The 16602-nt window shown below is 45.9% G+C and overlaps 1 protein-coding gene across 1 annotated transcript in view; it reads left to right on the top strand.

The window, feature by feature from the left end:
- The window catches only part of HPSE2 (heparanase 2 (inactive)), a gene marked incomplete at both ends in the record, with an annotated part of 422804 nt that overhangs the window by 390303 nt on the left and 15899 nt on the right, over positions 1-16602 (top strand). Inside the window, one exon of the mRNA XM_082267677.1 lies at positions 8150-8296. Coding sequence (XP_082123803.1) covers positions 8150-8296 — 147 coding nt within the window. The remainder of the gene's footprint in view (positions 1-8149; positions 8297-16602) is intronic.

The raw sequence follows: 16602 nt of genomic DNA, 5'->3' as shown, positions 1-16602 counted from the left end.
CAACCCTCCAATACATCCTGGAGGTAGATGCGTCAAATATGGCTGTAGGAGCAGTTCTTTCCCAACGACCTACGAATACTTCACCACTTCATCCAGTTGCCTTCTTCTCTAAATCACTAAGTAACCCAGAGGTGAACTACCCAGTGGGTGAAAAAGAGTTACTTGCCATGAAGTTGGCACTGGAGAATTGGCGACATCTACTTGAGGGCACCCGGTTGCCAATACTCATATATATAGACCATAAAAACCTCCAATATCTCCAGACCAACAAGACCCTTTCCCACCGACAGGTACGTTGGTCGCTATTCTTCCTAAGATTCAATTTCTTAGTGACCTATACACCTGCAGACAAAAACAAGAAGGCAGATGCGTTATCACGGTTAACCGAAGATAACTGTGCCGAAATTCCTTCATTACCTATAATACCCCATGACCGTATTATTGGTGTTGTTCGTCCCTTAAAGGAAGAGATTCTGCACAGTCTACGACTGGATTCACCACCACCTCAACTAAGTACTGATGCAGAAGGCTTCTGCTACTTTAACGACAAACTCTACATACCTCCCGGTATGCGTACCAAAATCTTGGAGTTATCCCATGACGTACCTATGGCAGGACATATGGGTATGACTAAGACATTTAATTTGCTCACTAGGTGGCCTGGGATGAAGACGTCTGTACAAAAATTCATTTCTTCATGTGACATCTGTGCAAGGTCCAAAATTGACACTACAAAACCTTCCGGTTTACTTTGCAGTCTACCAATACCCAAAGTTCCATGGGAAGTTGTTTCTTTAGACTGCATAGTGGAATTACCACCGTCCAAGGGATTCACTACCATCCTAGTGTCAGTGGACCATCTGACAAAAATGGCACATTTCATTCCCATTCGCAGACTACCTTCATCTAAGGAAACAGCGGAATTGCTAGTAAAATATGTGTTCAAACTACATGGAATTCCAAAGACTCTTTATCTGACCGGGGCTCGCAGTTCATCTCTAAGTTTTGGCAAGCTCTATGTCACATACTGCGCATTGAGCGAAAACTTACTTCCCCCTATCACCCGCAGACCAACGGACAAACTGAAAGAGTCAACCAGTGTATTGAACAATATTTGCGTTGCTACACCTCATACCTACAGGATGATTGGGTGGACCTCCTCCCTCTGGCAGAATTTGCTTATAACAATGCAACCCACAGTACTACTAAGCAAAGTCCGTTCTACCTGAACTATGGGTTCCATCCCACAATTCTTCCACCACGCATCCTACCATCAAGTAACCCAGTAGCCTCTGACTATCTCACCCAAATAAAAGACTCTTTGGGCTTACTTAACACCACCATCTCACATGCTCATAGCCAACAAAAGAGGTACTATGACCTCCGCAGAAGACCTTCACCTCAATATGCTATTGGGGATCTTGTTTGGCTATCTACGAGGAACTTGAGGTTGAAAATTCCTAGTAAAAAGCTTGGACCTCTATTCCTGGGACCTTTCCCAATTGAGAAGCTCATTGGGGAATCTGCAGTTCGACTCACTTTACCGGCAGATCTTAAAATACACCCCACGTTCCATGTATCTCTATTGAAGCCACATACACCCAACCAAGGGATTAGACCTACCATCGCGCCACAAGTTGAAGGTGGAGAAGAATTTGAGATTAAAGAAATTTTGGATTCTCGTATCCACAGAGGAAAGCTCCAATATTTTATAAGATGGAAAAATGATGGTCCCCAAGATGACACCTGGTTGGATGCTTCTGACGTCCACGCACCCAGGCTTATACGAAGGTTCCACTCCAAATACCCGGAGAGACCAGTGTTATAGGCCTTCCGGAGCCGGCCTTAGGGGGGGGGGGTACTGTAAGATCCTGGTACCTGCGGTACCCTTCCAGCCTATTATTTGTACATTACGTTCCACCATATAGATAGGTGGAACGCATCTAGTACCTGTCCCTTTAAATTCCATGACCTCATCAGTGAGTGCCGCTATTTCAACCGCCGGCATTCACTCACATGTGTTCGTGCAAACCGCTTGCTACAGCATTACCTAACGCTGCCGAATCCTCCAGCTATTCCCTAATACCTGGATTGACCGAAGACTTGCTACAACATCTTGTATCTCGCTACAAGATCATTACCTCACCGCCGGAACCCTCTCCTTACAAACCTACCAGTGATAAGTACCCCACAGGGGAATACCTTCCTAATCTACTTTCACTACTACTCTGTTTACTAAAGACTATTGCTACTCTAAGAACTATACTGTTACATCTAACATCTGCACCGCTACTCAGATTGCAAGCTCTTGAGCCTATTACCATCTTGTCACTGCACTAGCCTAGCATCTCCTGTACACTTCATCTGCTCTTCACTACTACCTGTTACCTGTACATGATTGCTATCCTAAGTGCTTACTATCACCATCTGTTACCTCTTACCATTGCTATTACTATCCACGCCTGTCCCCTCAGTATCACCTCTATACTTTCACATATAAACATATCACTCCAGGAACATCTTTAATGAGTGTCTGTGTTTGTGTATGTGCTTGCTGAGACAGGCTGATGCACAATGATGAGTCTTGAGAGTTGGATATGGTAGTTCAACACATCTCTACATGACTACTGAGTGTAACTTCCGCAGCTGCAAATCCACACCACACAAATAAACGCGGGAGCGTTACAACCGCCCGCAAAACATGTCACTAACAGGGTTATGTTCCGCCTGCCTCAGGGGTCCCAAAGGCCAGGTCACAAGCAGTCCACCACTCAGTCCACTTAGCCATGTCTCAGTCCCAAGCAGTCCACCACTCCTGCTCCTAAGTGTTTTCTGCTTCACACTCCACTTCACAGACACCTTCTGGCTACTTCCCACTGCAAATAATGGGAAAACATGTCTGTCGTACAGGACACACTTACACACATATATATATATATATATATATATATATATATATACAGGTATATGTGTGTGTGCAGTATCTCACAAAAGTGAGTACACCCCTCACATTTTTTCATGTGACAAGACTGAAGAAATTAATGAGAAGTTGGAAAATACGCTCCCAGATAGCGGTATGCTGGGCGTATAAAGAAGGTAGTAAGTGCCACATCCTAACTTAGATCAAAATTTGGAAGGGAGGAAACATGGACTTTGCAGGCACTGGGTATTTGTAAAATCACATACTTTATTGTATAATGCATCTAAAATCATCAAACAAAAATCAAAAAGAAAGACGTACAACATTGATATCCCATGTAAGGGAAATATAAAATACAGAATTGACAAGAAGGTGATTACACTGTTGGTAATAATGGACAATTATACAATCGCAATATAATATAACAATAATAATACTTCACATCAAGACGATCATGACCGCAGGTGACAGGAAATGGTACTGTCGTGCCCGGGAGGATCGAGCGATGTATATTAGCAGTAGATTGTACAATTTCGTTGAGCCATATTGCTCGACATGTTTCACCTTATGTTTCCTCTCGGAGCTAATGGATCAATATTCTGTAAAGTTCAATAGGCAATGACGATATAGATAAGAGGTATAAAAAAATACTCAACAGGGAAGATGTATGGAGGATCAGAATTGTCACTGAAGATGGTTATACAGATAAACACGTAACCAAGCATTAAAGATCAACAAAAATTGGTATAAAGCACATGAACTGGTATGCCAATGAAGTATACTTGTATAGAGTAGAATACTCATATACAGTATATGACAAGTGCTGTATATGTGTTCAGAGATGCCTGGTGGGGCCAAAGAAATAACCCTTATATATATATATATAATATATATATGGTGGTTACCCCTCATCCAGGGAGGATGTATGCTATGGGATCGGATGCTGTGTAAGGGTTATTTATTTGGCCCCACCAGGCATCTCTGAACACATATACTTGCCGATCAATGCAGGGGATCAGAGAGAAGAGGAGAGTCGGCCGGATCATCACAGGAGCCAGCCGCTGTGTCAGCTTTAATTTGAATTGCCGGGCGCCCGCCATCAGCCCCGCCTCCTGGTTCGGCTCCTAACTATGATTGAAAGCATACGTCCCTGCATTGGACAAGTGTGCTGTCTATCAAAGGAGCCAAACCAGGAGGAGGGACTTTGGATGACAGCGGGTGCTCATCGATTCAAATTAAAGCTGACACAGCTGGTGACGCTGGCCTGACTCTCCCCCCCAATGTGTGGCATCTGGGGTGGACCGTTCCCTTTTGGTATGCCACTGGCTTCTTCTCCCCCTCTGCCTCAGCACCCACCAATCGTCCCTGCACCTAGCATCATCCCTGCAATCTGGGGACAGCGTCCTCAGTCCTGGGACTGTTTCCGGAAACAGGGACATCTGGTCACCCTTCCCCAAACCCTGATTACAAAGAGTTCAGTTCCCGAAAGGGTTAAACCACTTGCAAAGAAGTCTTGACAGGCAGAAGGTGTCTGCGAGGTGGAGCGTAAAGCAGAACACACCTAGGAGCAGGAGTGGTGGACTCCTGGGAACTGAGACACAGCTAAGCCGCCTTGGGGACCTCTGAGGCAGGCGTTAATCTGGCCCTGAGTGGAACCTTGTTAAGGGACAAGTTTTGTGGGCGGTGAGCCAAGAAGTTTGATTTGTTTTAGCAGTGTGGACTGTTTTGTTTATTTTATCCTGCAAGCAAGCGGTTTTGTTTTATTTTTAAGCAAAGACTGCTTTGCTTTTATGTTGGCTTATGCTGGGCTCCTCAAGATTACAATATATGTATATAAAATGTATGTATAAATACAGCCTCTGGAAATAACACCAGAGTCGCCTTTTATAGACTGTACAAAGATCCCCAATGCTAAACACTACTGATAGGATGAGATCTGGTGGTTCTCAGTACATATCACATTACATTCCAGTAATACGGAAAGTCATTTCCTCCCGACAATTATAAGAAATACATGAATATATAAATATGTATCTGAGGACATGAAGACACTTTTATTGAGGTTTGTACTGCTTTATCTCCACATGTGTATTGTGTTCACACTGGCATGTTTATATTTGAATGGATGAGGATTGTATTCTGCATAGGAATATCCTCCTATTTATGGTGGTTCCACTCAGGGCCAGATTAACGTAGGGGCTATTGGAGCTGCAGCTCCAGGCCCCTACCTTTATATAGGCCCCGGGTTGGCCATATTCACTGTTACCGCTCTTCTGTCACTTGTAAACACAGAAGTCTGGCTTCTATGCTCGCTTCCCCAGGCAGCTCCCTCAGAACCTCCCCACACAGCACGAAGGCCGGACAAGGAGGGACAGTTGCCGATGCATGGATGTGTTAATGGGCTTCAGAGACAGCATCCCATGTTGAATTAGGCATGCATGGCTGCATCCTTCCTCCTCTGGGTGCATGCCAAGGCACGGCCCTTAAGGCCCTTCAAAATCCTCAGCACCAAGCCCATGATGCTCTTAATCCGGCCCTGGTTCCACTCCAATTGTAAACTAGTCCTCGGTATTAGAGGGACATGCACAACTTTTGGTTGCTGCTTTTTATTCTCTTTTTTATTGAACTTTCAAGAATGTATTAGAAGTAAAAACAGAAACAACAAAAGCAATGCCGGAAATCCAAGTTCATACACAGCTTTGTCATCATAAATGTTGATGCCAGGAGTCCCAGTCCCATGCCTCCCCTGTTAGAACTGTGACCTTCTTACTTGAGGCTTTAAAGGAGAAGTACAGCCAAAGCTCGTTTACAGAGACGTCACAGAGCCGGTCCAGGTTTGGGAAGGATTGCAACCATATGGTCAGGATCCGCCCACATGCATGGACTGGCACTGAGAGCCTGAGCCAGCTGCTCCCGTCCCCTCGACAGCCCAGTGCTCCAGTGAGTGTGTGTGTGTGTGTGGGGGGGGGGCAGAACAGTCACCAGCAGACCCACATGCATGGACTGGCACCTGACCCAGCCTCTCAGTGAGCCACTGAGAGCCTGAGCCAGCCGCTCCCACCCCCTCGACAGCCCAGTGCTCCAGTGAGTGGGGGGGGGGGGCAGAACAGTCACCAGCTCTCTGCTCACGGAACTGTGAGAACTGAGCAAACGGTGGTGTTTGATTGCTCGATTCTCAGTGTTACAGATCGGACCAATGCTGCATCCAGCTAGGCAAGTATGATTAAAAAAAATAAAGCCAAACCCATACTTCTCTTTTAATCCTCCGCCATATTGTGCCCACGACATACCAGAGACCACCTCTTTACATTCCCTGACGTTGACCTTCATACCCTAAGCCAGGGATCTTCAAAATATGGCCCTCCAGCTGTTGCAGAGCTACAAGTCCCATGAGGCATTGTAAAACTCTGACATTCACAGACATGACTAGGCATGATGGGAATTGTAGTTTCTGAACAACTGGAGGGCCATAGTTTGAAGACCTCTGCCCTAGGGAAAATGGTATTGGGAAAATGGCAGAAACAGCCACATCACACCGACATACTAACTGGAGTCGCTTGACAGTACATTGACAATCACATTTAGTAGTCAGTCCACTGTATTCACATGTGATAGTATTATGCAGTAAACCAGCTTCCCTCAAACAGTCTCTATCCCCTCAGGGTCAATAGAACTCACTGAGATAGGATCTCTTTCATCACCTCCTCCTTAGGTACACCTCTCCTGGGATCCTCCAGGGGAATAGGCTCACTCAGAAAACTCCCATGCCATGACACTACCACCACCATGCTTCACTGATGAGGTGGTATGCTTTGGATCATGAGCAGTTCCTTTCCTTCTCCATACTCTTCTCTTCCCATCACTCTGGTACAAGTTGATCTTGGTTTCATCTGTCCATAGGATGTTGTTCCAGAACTGTGAAGGCTTTTTTAGATGTTGTTTGGCAAACTCTAATCTGGCCTTCCTGTTTTTGAGGCTCACCAATGGTTTACATCTTGTGGTGAACCCTCTGTATTCACTCTGGTGAAGTCTTCTCTTGATTGTTGACTTTGACACACATACACCTACCTCCTGGAGAGTGTTCCTGATCTGACACACATACACCTTCCTCCTGGAGAGTGTTCTTGATCTGGCCAACTGTTGTGAAGAGTGTTTTCTTCACCAGGGAAAGAATTCTTCGGTCATCCACCACAGTTGTTTTCCGTGGTCTTCAGGGTCTTTTGGTGTTGCTGAGCTCACCGGTGCGTTCTTTCTTTTTAAGGATGTTCCAAACAGTTGATTTGGCCACCCCTAATGTTTTTGCTGTCTCTCTGATGGGTTTGTTTTGTTTTTTCAGCCTAATGATGGCTTGCTTCACTGATAGTGACAGCTCTTTGGATCTCATATTGAGAGTTGACAGCAACAGATTCCAAATGCAAATAGCACACTTGAAATGAACTCTGGACCTTTTATCTGCTCCTTGTAAATGGAATAATGAGGGAATAACACACACCTGGCCATGGACCAGCTGAGCAGCCAATTGTCCCATTACTTTTGGTCCCTTAAAAAGTGTGAGGCACATATACAAACTGTTGTAATTCCTACACTGTTCACCTGATTTGGATGTAAATACCCTCAAATTAAAGCTGAAAGTCTGCAGGTAAAGCACATCTTGTTTGTTTTTTTTCAAATCCATTGTGGTGGTGTATAGAGCCAAAAAGATTAGAATTGTGTCGATGTCCCAATATTTATGGACCTGGCTGTATTTATGGAGGATTGCTTGCTATTTTTTTATTAACATTGAGTACAATAATTGTTGTGTTATGATTTTTTTTTTTTTACCCTCTGTGAGTTGATACACCTACACTTTAAACCACACCTTCTTAAGAACCTATAATTTAAGAATCAGAACCTATAATTCAGAATTCCAATTAATGATGATGTGCGGGTTTGTTACACAATTGTTACTACATTTATATACTTTATATAAAAGAATCCCGGGAATATCTGATCGCCTCCTGGGGGATCAGGAAGTAATTATTTCCCCACTGAAGCCATTCCGATGCTTTATTGGGGTTTTTCACCTTCCTTTGGATCCTCTGTGAGTATTATGTTCTAAACAGTATATAAAGGTTTTCTGTTATTGGGGGAATTAAACTTTTATCTTCTTTCACCCAGAATAACTCTGTAACTCTATAAGAATAAATGACACTTTATAACAGAATTGTGTTTCTGTTTTTTCCATATCAGCCATAATTACGTCCGAGGATCAATAACATTATATATCATCAATCTACACCGATCGAGGAAAAAAATCAAGCTGGCTGGAACTCTGAGAGATAAACTCGTCCACCAATATCTTCTGCAGCCACACGGAGCCGAGGGAATCCAGTCTAAGTAGGTAGATCACAGAGCCATCCTTCTAAGATATCCATCGTTCAGATGATAGATTACCATAGTACCGGGACAAGGTCATCTAGAGCCCAGGCCGGACATGCCAAACTACGCCCCCAAAGAGGTATAAGCATTATGTGTCAGCAACCCCCCCCCCCAAAAAAAAAAAAAAAAAATGTTGCACTCCACTCCATGCTTCCCTCTAAACATACATTTCCCCTCCTCCCAGTACAAATCTGCTTCCCCTTTTGAAATCCCCATAGCACAAATGCCCCCCCAAATAAATCACCCCTCTTAGCACAAATCTTCTACCCTTAAAATCCCTCAAATTTCCTCTCTGAGTACACAACCTCTCCCCCTACTCCAAAGCCCCACTCCCCCCCAGCACAAACCCCCCACCCCCCTCTAGCACAAATCTCCAAAAACACCACTTCTAGCAAGTCCCCCCATATTTCCCCTCCTAGAGTAATCCTTGTGCCCTGTTGTCCCCCAAATTCACCCTCCCAACACAAATGCCCCCCCCCCCCGAATCTCCGTGTGGCTCCCCCACCTCATCTGATGCCACAGTGCCCAGGGCAGGTATCCCCCCTGCCCACCCCTTGTCCCGGCTCTGATTTCTGGCAATGGGAATAGATTTTAGCCATTTACCAGTTCTGGATGTTTTTACTGATTTCCTTGTGTTACTGTGAAGTGTTGTTCACCCACACGGACAATCACATTCAGTGAGGCTTAGACATGAGACATTGTCATTCTTCATAGATACAGTAAGTCTAACAATGGAGTCAATAGAGGACAAATCTTCATCTACATGAGACAAATCCAGAATTATTGGCGAACTTAGAATTACACCTTGGCATATGATAGCGTCTTCTGTGAATAGTAAGTGTTAGATTTTATTTTTCATACAGTTGTGGCCAGGTGGCACACATGGGATGCTCTTCAATGCCCGGGATCAGGGGCGTTCATGTGAAAGTTAACATTATGGCAGTTAGAGATGAGCCATACACTGCATGCAGTAGATACATGTAAAATGTGTTGTCCTATGTTACTACACACCTTCCCTGAGGTATGTCACATTTAGGAGGGACACCGCTAAGCCTGTGCCCTCTCCACCATCCACCAGTCCAGTGTACCTCTGTCACCTTATTCCCAGTGACAGAATGGGGTCCCACTGTGCACCTAGTGGGAACTCATGCGTGCATTTAGTTAACTCCATACTCGTACTATGTGGCTAGGTACATGGGGTCTCTGTACCATGGGTTTGGTCCTGATTGCTTTTGGAGAACTGACTGCTAAGGAGTGAGCCACATCACTGACCCCTGACAACCAGAGGACCTGTCACCTTCCACAGGTACCATGCTTATTGACCAGCTGCTATACACTTCCCACCAGTTCATGGTTAAACATGACAACTACTCCCCTGCTTCCCTGCTCACCTTTCATATACCACCATGCACTGTTTTTGAATAACCTCAGACCAGGCTCAAGAACAGTTCAAGAACTCTACTAAAAACACTCCAGGAGCATCACAACGTAAAGTGCATCTCAATCCCAACTCCTAACTAACTATTCTGTGGCTGCCCAGGCATACCTGTAAAGAAGTGAGTGCATTTAGGTAGTGTCCATAGCTGGTGGGTTCCTTGGGATGGTAGACGAAAGGCTACATCCTTTCTGATGAGAGGATACATCCCCCCATGCAGTCCCGAATAGCAGCTCTCTAAGCCTGACCTTCCCCCAATTTTTATATAGACTGGTAATGAAAGGCAGGACCCAAAACGCCCAGGAAAATAGCAGATCCCTAGCTTAACCATTCCATAACCTGGGCAGACTAAACTTGATTTCTACCATAGAACATTTCCTTTGTAGGCATGCACCTGCCTATACATTGTATCAAGGGGTGGGCAGGAGGAGAGGCTGCCCTGGGCACTGTGGTATCATGTGAAGTAGGGGGGCACCACAAAGAGATTGGGGGGAAGGGAATTTGTGTTGGGGGGCAGCGGGGGATATGTATTGTTCTAAGAGGAGAAATTGGGGGGTGGGGTGTTCTAAGAGTGGTGATTTATGGGGATTTGTGTTGGGAAGGGGGAATTGGGGAAGAAGATTCATGCTAGAAGGGGGGATTTGGGAGGAATTTGTGCTGGTAGGGGATTATTTGAGGTGTGGGGGGGGGGGATGTGTATTAGGAGGGGAAATTTAAGGGGTATAGGGTTTGTGCTAGGAGGGGTGAATTTTTTTTTGGGGGGGGGGGCATTTGAGCTGTGGATTTGGGGGATGGCGGGCAACGATTTGTGCAGGGAGGGGGAATTTCAGCAGGAGGGTGGATGTGTATTGGAAAGAGGAGGAAGTAATGCTTAAGGGGTAAGCATGCAGATTAGTGCTGTGGATTTCGGGGGTGGCGGGCAAAGATTTGTGCAGGGAGGGGGAATTTCAGCAGGAGGGTGGATGTGTATTGGAAAGAGGAGGAAGTAATGCTTAAGGGGTAAGCATGCAGATTAGTGCTGTGGATTTGGGGGATGGCGGGCAAAGATTTGTGCAGGGAGGGGGGATTTCAGCAGGAGGGTGGATGTGTATTGGAAAGAGGAGGAAGTAATGCTTAAGGGGTAAGCATGCAGATTAGTGCTGTGGATTTGGGGGATGGCGGGCAAAGATTTGTGCAGGGAGGGGGAATTTCAGCAGGAGGGTGGATGTGTATTGGAAAGAGGAGGAAGTAATGCTTAAGGGGTAAGCATGCAGATTAGTGCTCAGTATTTTTATGGGGGATATTTGCAGACAGATAATGCTCATTCATCTTGGGGGGGTGCAGTTTGGCACCTTCACCCTGGGCTGTAGATGACCTTGTCCCAGCACTGCATTGTGTCCACTATGAAATAGAACGTGAGTCAAAACAGTGAAGTCTTCCATATTGATTTGCGTGATGAAGGCAATGTCATTGATCATCTATGAAATAGAACCCCTTGAGATGTAGATGGAGCATGATCAATTATTCCTAAGTTTGTATTGCTCCTTAGGAATCTTCCGAAGTTTCCACCATGTAGGTCCACCGTAGCACTGAAAATACAGAAGAAGACATGAGAGCCTCTTGGAGTATCAATCTATCCACAGATCTGTCCTTATGAATAAATATTTGGCTGAAGAAACACATATGTGTAACACGGCAGCCCGGCTGTAAAAATCAGCTCCACCGCCATGTGTTTTGGCGTCGTGTTGGGAGGCTCCCCTCATTACTTGTCAGGGTAACCTCCGGTTCAGGATGTGGGGGCTAATCTTCCCAATGGGGACACCCAACAATGGACACCTCACAAAGGGTCTAACATAACTCAACAAATAAACTTTAAAGTATAACTATTGGTAAAACTTATTTTTTTTTTTTAGAATTTGGAGGGAGTGGAGAGGGATTAGATATCCGGTCAGGTTTTTATTGTTGTCTGTGTCCCTGTTCCTGGGAGATTCACATTGTCTATTTGTCCCATTTATCAATATAACCCCGAGTGAAAGAAAATACCCCATCGAAAACTGTACGAATGAGACGAAAATCGGACGTGTTTTGACGGTCGACAAAAATTATATAGCCTGCACACCAGGATTTTTTCGACCGAAAAGTTGGAGTCGGTTGTCGGAAGCATCATACTAACAAGCCGAAAATCGGCAGATCGGTCGTCGGACGAAAATTCCCGGCCGAATTTCGACTCGTGTGTACGGGCCTTTAGTCATGGATGGTAGGGTGTGAGTTAGGCCTACCCTGAAGTCTAGGGGGAGGTTGTATGGTCGTTAGGTTCCTTCCTCCCCTGCCTTGGGGGGATTTCTCTTTAGGAGAGTCCCCCACTCAGTACTATTGGTTGGTTTCGGTGGGGTCTCGCTAGGTGGACTTAAGTGTGTCTTGCCCTCGTAAGGAGTCTTGGACCCCGAGAGGCTGGGGAGTGATCCTTCCTCTTTCGGGAGGGCCCCCCACCTAGTACCATTTGGCTAAATGGACCTGAGTCTGTCTTACTCTTATCAGAAGTCTTGCACCCCTAGGAGGCCAAGGAGGGGTCCTTCCTCTTCGGGAGGGCCCCCCACCTAGTACCTTCTGGCTAAATGGACCTGAGTCTGTCTTACTCTTGTCAGAAGTCTTGCACCCCTGGGAGGCCAGGGAGGGGTCCTTCCTCTTCGGGAGGGCCCCCCACCTAGTACCTTCTGGCTAAATGGACCTGTGTCAGTCTTACTCTTGTCAGAAGTCTTGCACCCCTGGGAGGCCAGGGAGGGGTCCTTCCTCTTCGGGAGGGCCCCCCACCTAGTACCTTCTGGCTAAATGGACCTGAGTCTGTCTTACTCTTGTCAGAAGTCTTGCACCCCTGGGAGGCCAGGGAGGGGTCCTTCCTCTTTGGGAGGGGACCATATGACTCACCATAGTGCACATCTTTGTGTTGGTGTTCACATTCACTTTTTTTGGTTGACTTTGGTGTTTTGTTTTTTCTCACTGCGCTGCAGGCTTTAAAAAAATTAGAAAGTTCAACAAAAATAAGGCTTGACTCCCAGAAATGCTCCGCTTTTTAGATGGCGTTCCTGAATTCCACAGCAAAGCCTCCTCAGAAGATTCATGGCTTGTCTTTGCTGAGGGTGACAGGAGTAATGACTGCTCTAGAAAATAACATTAACTTTAAGTGAGGTCAGTTTGTGGTCAGATTGTATAAACCAAATTGTTCACACCTGCTGTCAGCTCGGATCTTCGTCTCCGCGGCGGATCTCAAGTGGCCTTCGCGGCTCTCATAACCACTCGCACGGCATATACGTTACCTATGATAAACCTGGCACCGTTCAAATATGCAGACCCCCCAGATCCAGGACTGTGTACATAAGACTTCCTTGGATTTATGATGCCAGTAAACTGCCTGCTTAGTAGAATGTAAACAAGTGCGCCGTCACCTCCGCGTCTGTTTTCCAGCAGATCCTAGCGGGAGCCCAGTAATGCCACCCAATCCCAGTTCAGACTCATAAAGTCCATTTCATATGGAGACACAAATTTAAAGAAAAGCTGAGCGGGTATGGCGGGTTTCTACTTTTGTCTGCTCATTGAAACATTGCTGGGGCTAAGCTAGCTCTCACTTAAAGGAATGAAATTGGGGGACTTGTAACTTCACAAGAATCTGAAAGTGGACCCAAAGAGTATTTTTTTTTTTTTTTTTTTTTTAAAGATGATTGCATTTGTAAACTTTATAGATACAATGAAGGTGACTGATTTTTTGAGTTTAATAAAATAGATGGTATTAAGCACACAAGATGCAGGGCCAGAGAAGGTCCCACCAGTAGAAGTCTTCCCAATTAACTACTTAAGAGTCAGGTATTCAATGCAGAGATTACATGGCTCTTTTTTTTTTTTTTGAGTGTTGTTGTTTGTTTGTACATTGCACACTGCATTGTGCTAGTGTTGTGTAATCGGTTTTATAAAATAATTAAACATATCTTTAAAAAAAAAAGAGCTCAGATGGTTCACGTGTGGTGGAGATGCTCTGCTTGTAGGCAGGTGGCGCTCAACCGCAGCAGCATTGCAGTTGGGGAGGAAGTCAGGAGGAACTTGGTTCATCAGTGGTTCCCTGGGTCACTAGGGGAGCTATCTGATTGGATGCTGCCAGCCCATGTGACTGGCAGCCATCTTGGGTCGAGCAGAATTTATTTAAGACCCTGGCTCCCAGGTTTTGTGCTTATTTTTGGTGTGGCTAGTGTAAGGGCAGGTCTAGACCAGTTTGGGTCCAGTTTAGCCAGGCTGAATTCCGCCTCTTGAGACAGATGCCCGGTCGGGGTAGCTTCCTTCTGGGTAGTTGTGCTTTGTTGGACTTTAACTGCCGTGAAGTTCAATTTCTATAACTGGACTCTCAACTGCAGCAGCACTGCAGATGGAGGAGAAGTCAGGAGGAACATGGTTCCTCTATGGTTCCCTGGGTCACTGGGGGAGCTATCTGATTGGATGATGCTTCCCCATGTGACTTTGGCAGCCAGCTTGAGTCAAGCAGAATGTATTCAAGACACTGGCCCCCAGGCTTGGAGCTTATCTTTCGTGTGGGTAGTGTAGGGGAAGGTCTTGACCAGTTTGGGTCCAGTCTAGTCAGGCCAGATTCTGCCCCTTGAGACAGACGTTGTCCATGCACCTGAGACCTTCTGTTATACTCTTCGCTGCAACATACTGTGAGTGCGCCCGGTCGGGGTATCTTCCTGATGGGTAGTTGTGCTTTGTTGGACTTTAACTGCAATGAAGTTATATTTCTATAACTGGACTCTCAACTGCAGCAGCACTGCAGATGGAGGAGAAGTCAGGAGGAACATGGTTCCTCTATGGTTCCCTGGGGGAGCTATCTGATTGGATGATGCTTTCCCATGTGACTTTGAAGGCCAGCTTGAGTCAAGCAGAATGACCCTGGCCCCCAGGCTTGCAGCTTATCTTGCGTGTGGGTAGTGTAGGGGCAGGTCACCCGTGTGTCAGAGACAGTGGTTAGCGGCATGGAGAGGTTCCAGATGAGTAGGGAAAGAGCAGGGACACACCATCCTTCCTGAGACCTCCCCGTTTGGGCCCAGACTGGTCAGGCTGCATACCACTCCTTAGAACAGACACTTTGGGTGCACGCGAGACCTCTTGTAATACTCTTTGCTGCAATATCCTGTGAGTACGGCTGGTCGGGTTGTCTTCCCGTCGGGTACTTGTACTTTGCTGGACTTTGTTAACATTCAGTCCGTGAGCAGTCTGCACTGATTTCCAGTAGAGTGTGGGTGGCAACTCCAGTACAAGTTCAGCACTAGAAGCTATAAACAGTTTCTGTATTTCACCACACTAACCATTACTGGAAACTAGTTAGAATAGGACTCATAAACAATAGCAATATTGAAGTCTCTAGTTAAGCTTAACCATGGCTTTTTTCAGCAGAATCACAGGGGAATGCAGTTCCAACCTCTCCGGCGTTCCACCAGAATGCCGCTACCCATCAGATTGTGCAACGGAAGTGATGTTCGGACAAAAAACACTTACTGCGCATGCGCCATGTGTTCCACCATGCGCTCCACACCGCTATGCGTTTCAAATACTTCATGATGTGAGGGGTAGCAGTAATCTGATAGAGCACCCAATGCGAACATCCTACTACACCCAGCTACATCTTGAATTTCTGAGTATTTTTAGCAATAAAGTGAGCGTATATAAATAAATATAGTGTATTGACATCTGTGAATGCTGTTATGATGTTAGATTTTTAAAGAAGCTGGATACCAGCAGTAGGAAGGTGGCCATGGTTGTACACCCCGCACTGCTCATCGCTAATACTTTATGCTTTCAAAACGTGAAATCCAAACAGCATCACAGATATCAATATACCAAATTTATTTATATACACTCACTTTATTGCTAAAATTACTCTGAAATGAAATACAAGCTGGGTGTAGTAAGATGTCCGCATGGGTCTTCTATCAGATTACCGATACCCATCATCACGCATGCGCAGTAAGTGTTTTTGGTCAGAGCGTCACTTCCGTTGCACAATCGGATGAGTAGCGGCATTCTGACAGCACACCGGCACTGAATGTATGTAATGGCAAGAGGTGCTGGAGTGCGGGAGGCAGTGGAGTATTTAGGTTTTGTGCTGCCCTAGGCCTGACTAAACTTGTGCACCTCCTGATTTAAATATAACCCACCCCTTCCTTTAAAGGCCACACCCCCTTCCTGTTTATGACCCACCCTGTCATCTGTAAACCACAAACCACAGTCTATCAGTGCCCATCAGTGCAGCCTCATCAGTGCAGCATATCAGTGCCCATCAGTGCAGCATATCAGTGCTGCCTTATTAGTGATTTGCCTCCTGGACCCTGCCCTCCAGCCCAATTCACCCCATAAGACTGGCACTATACTAAAAGTGTAGCACAAGTCGACGGGGACCCCTTTTGTGCGGGAGCTGGGAGTAGGCTGTTTTTTTTTTTCCGTGTGGGGTGCAGCTTTTTTGCTGCCCCCTGCAAAGTGCCGCACTAGGCCTGGGCCTTGTAGGCTAGGCCAAGATTCAGCACTGGCGGGAGGGTCTATTGATGCTGACTTCTGGGGGTTGTATTGTTGCAGGGTGTCTATTATTGCTTGCGATGGGATCTGTTGTTGCTGGGGGCTCTTATGTTGCTGGAGGTCAGTTGTTGCTGAGGGTGATCTACTGTGGAGGGAGGGGGCTACTGTTGCTGTCTCCTTGAGGTTCTATTCATGCTAGCTGCTGGGAGATCTATTGTTGCTGGGGTGGATCTATTGTTGCTGTGGTGGATCTATTGTTGCAGGGGTGGATTTATTGTTGATGGGTAGATCTAATGTTGCT

This window comes from Pelophylax lessonae, assembly GCF_965119305.1.
Source record: "Pelophylax lessonae genome assembly, chromosome: 9".
In the NCBI taxonomy this organism is placed as follows: domain Eukaryota; kingdom Metazoa; phylum Chordata; class Amphibia; order Anura; family Ranidae; genus Pelophylax; species Pelophylax lessonae.
Note: the sequence above shows the minus strand (reverse complement) of the source record. Positions and strands in the feature narration are given on the sequence as shown.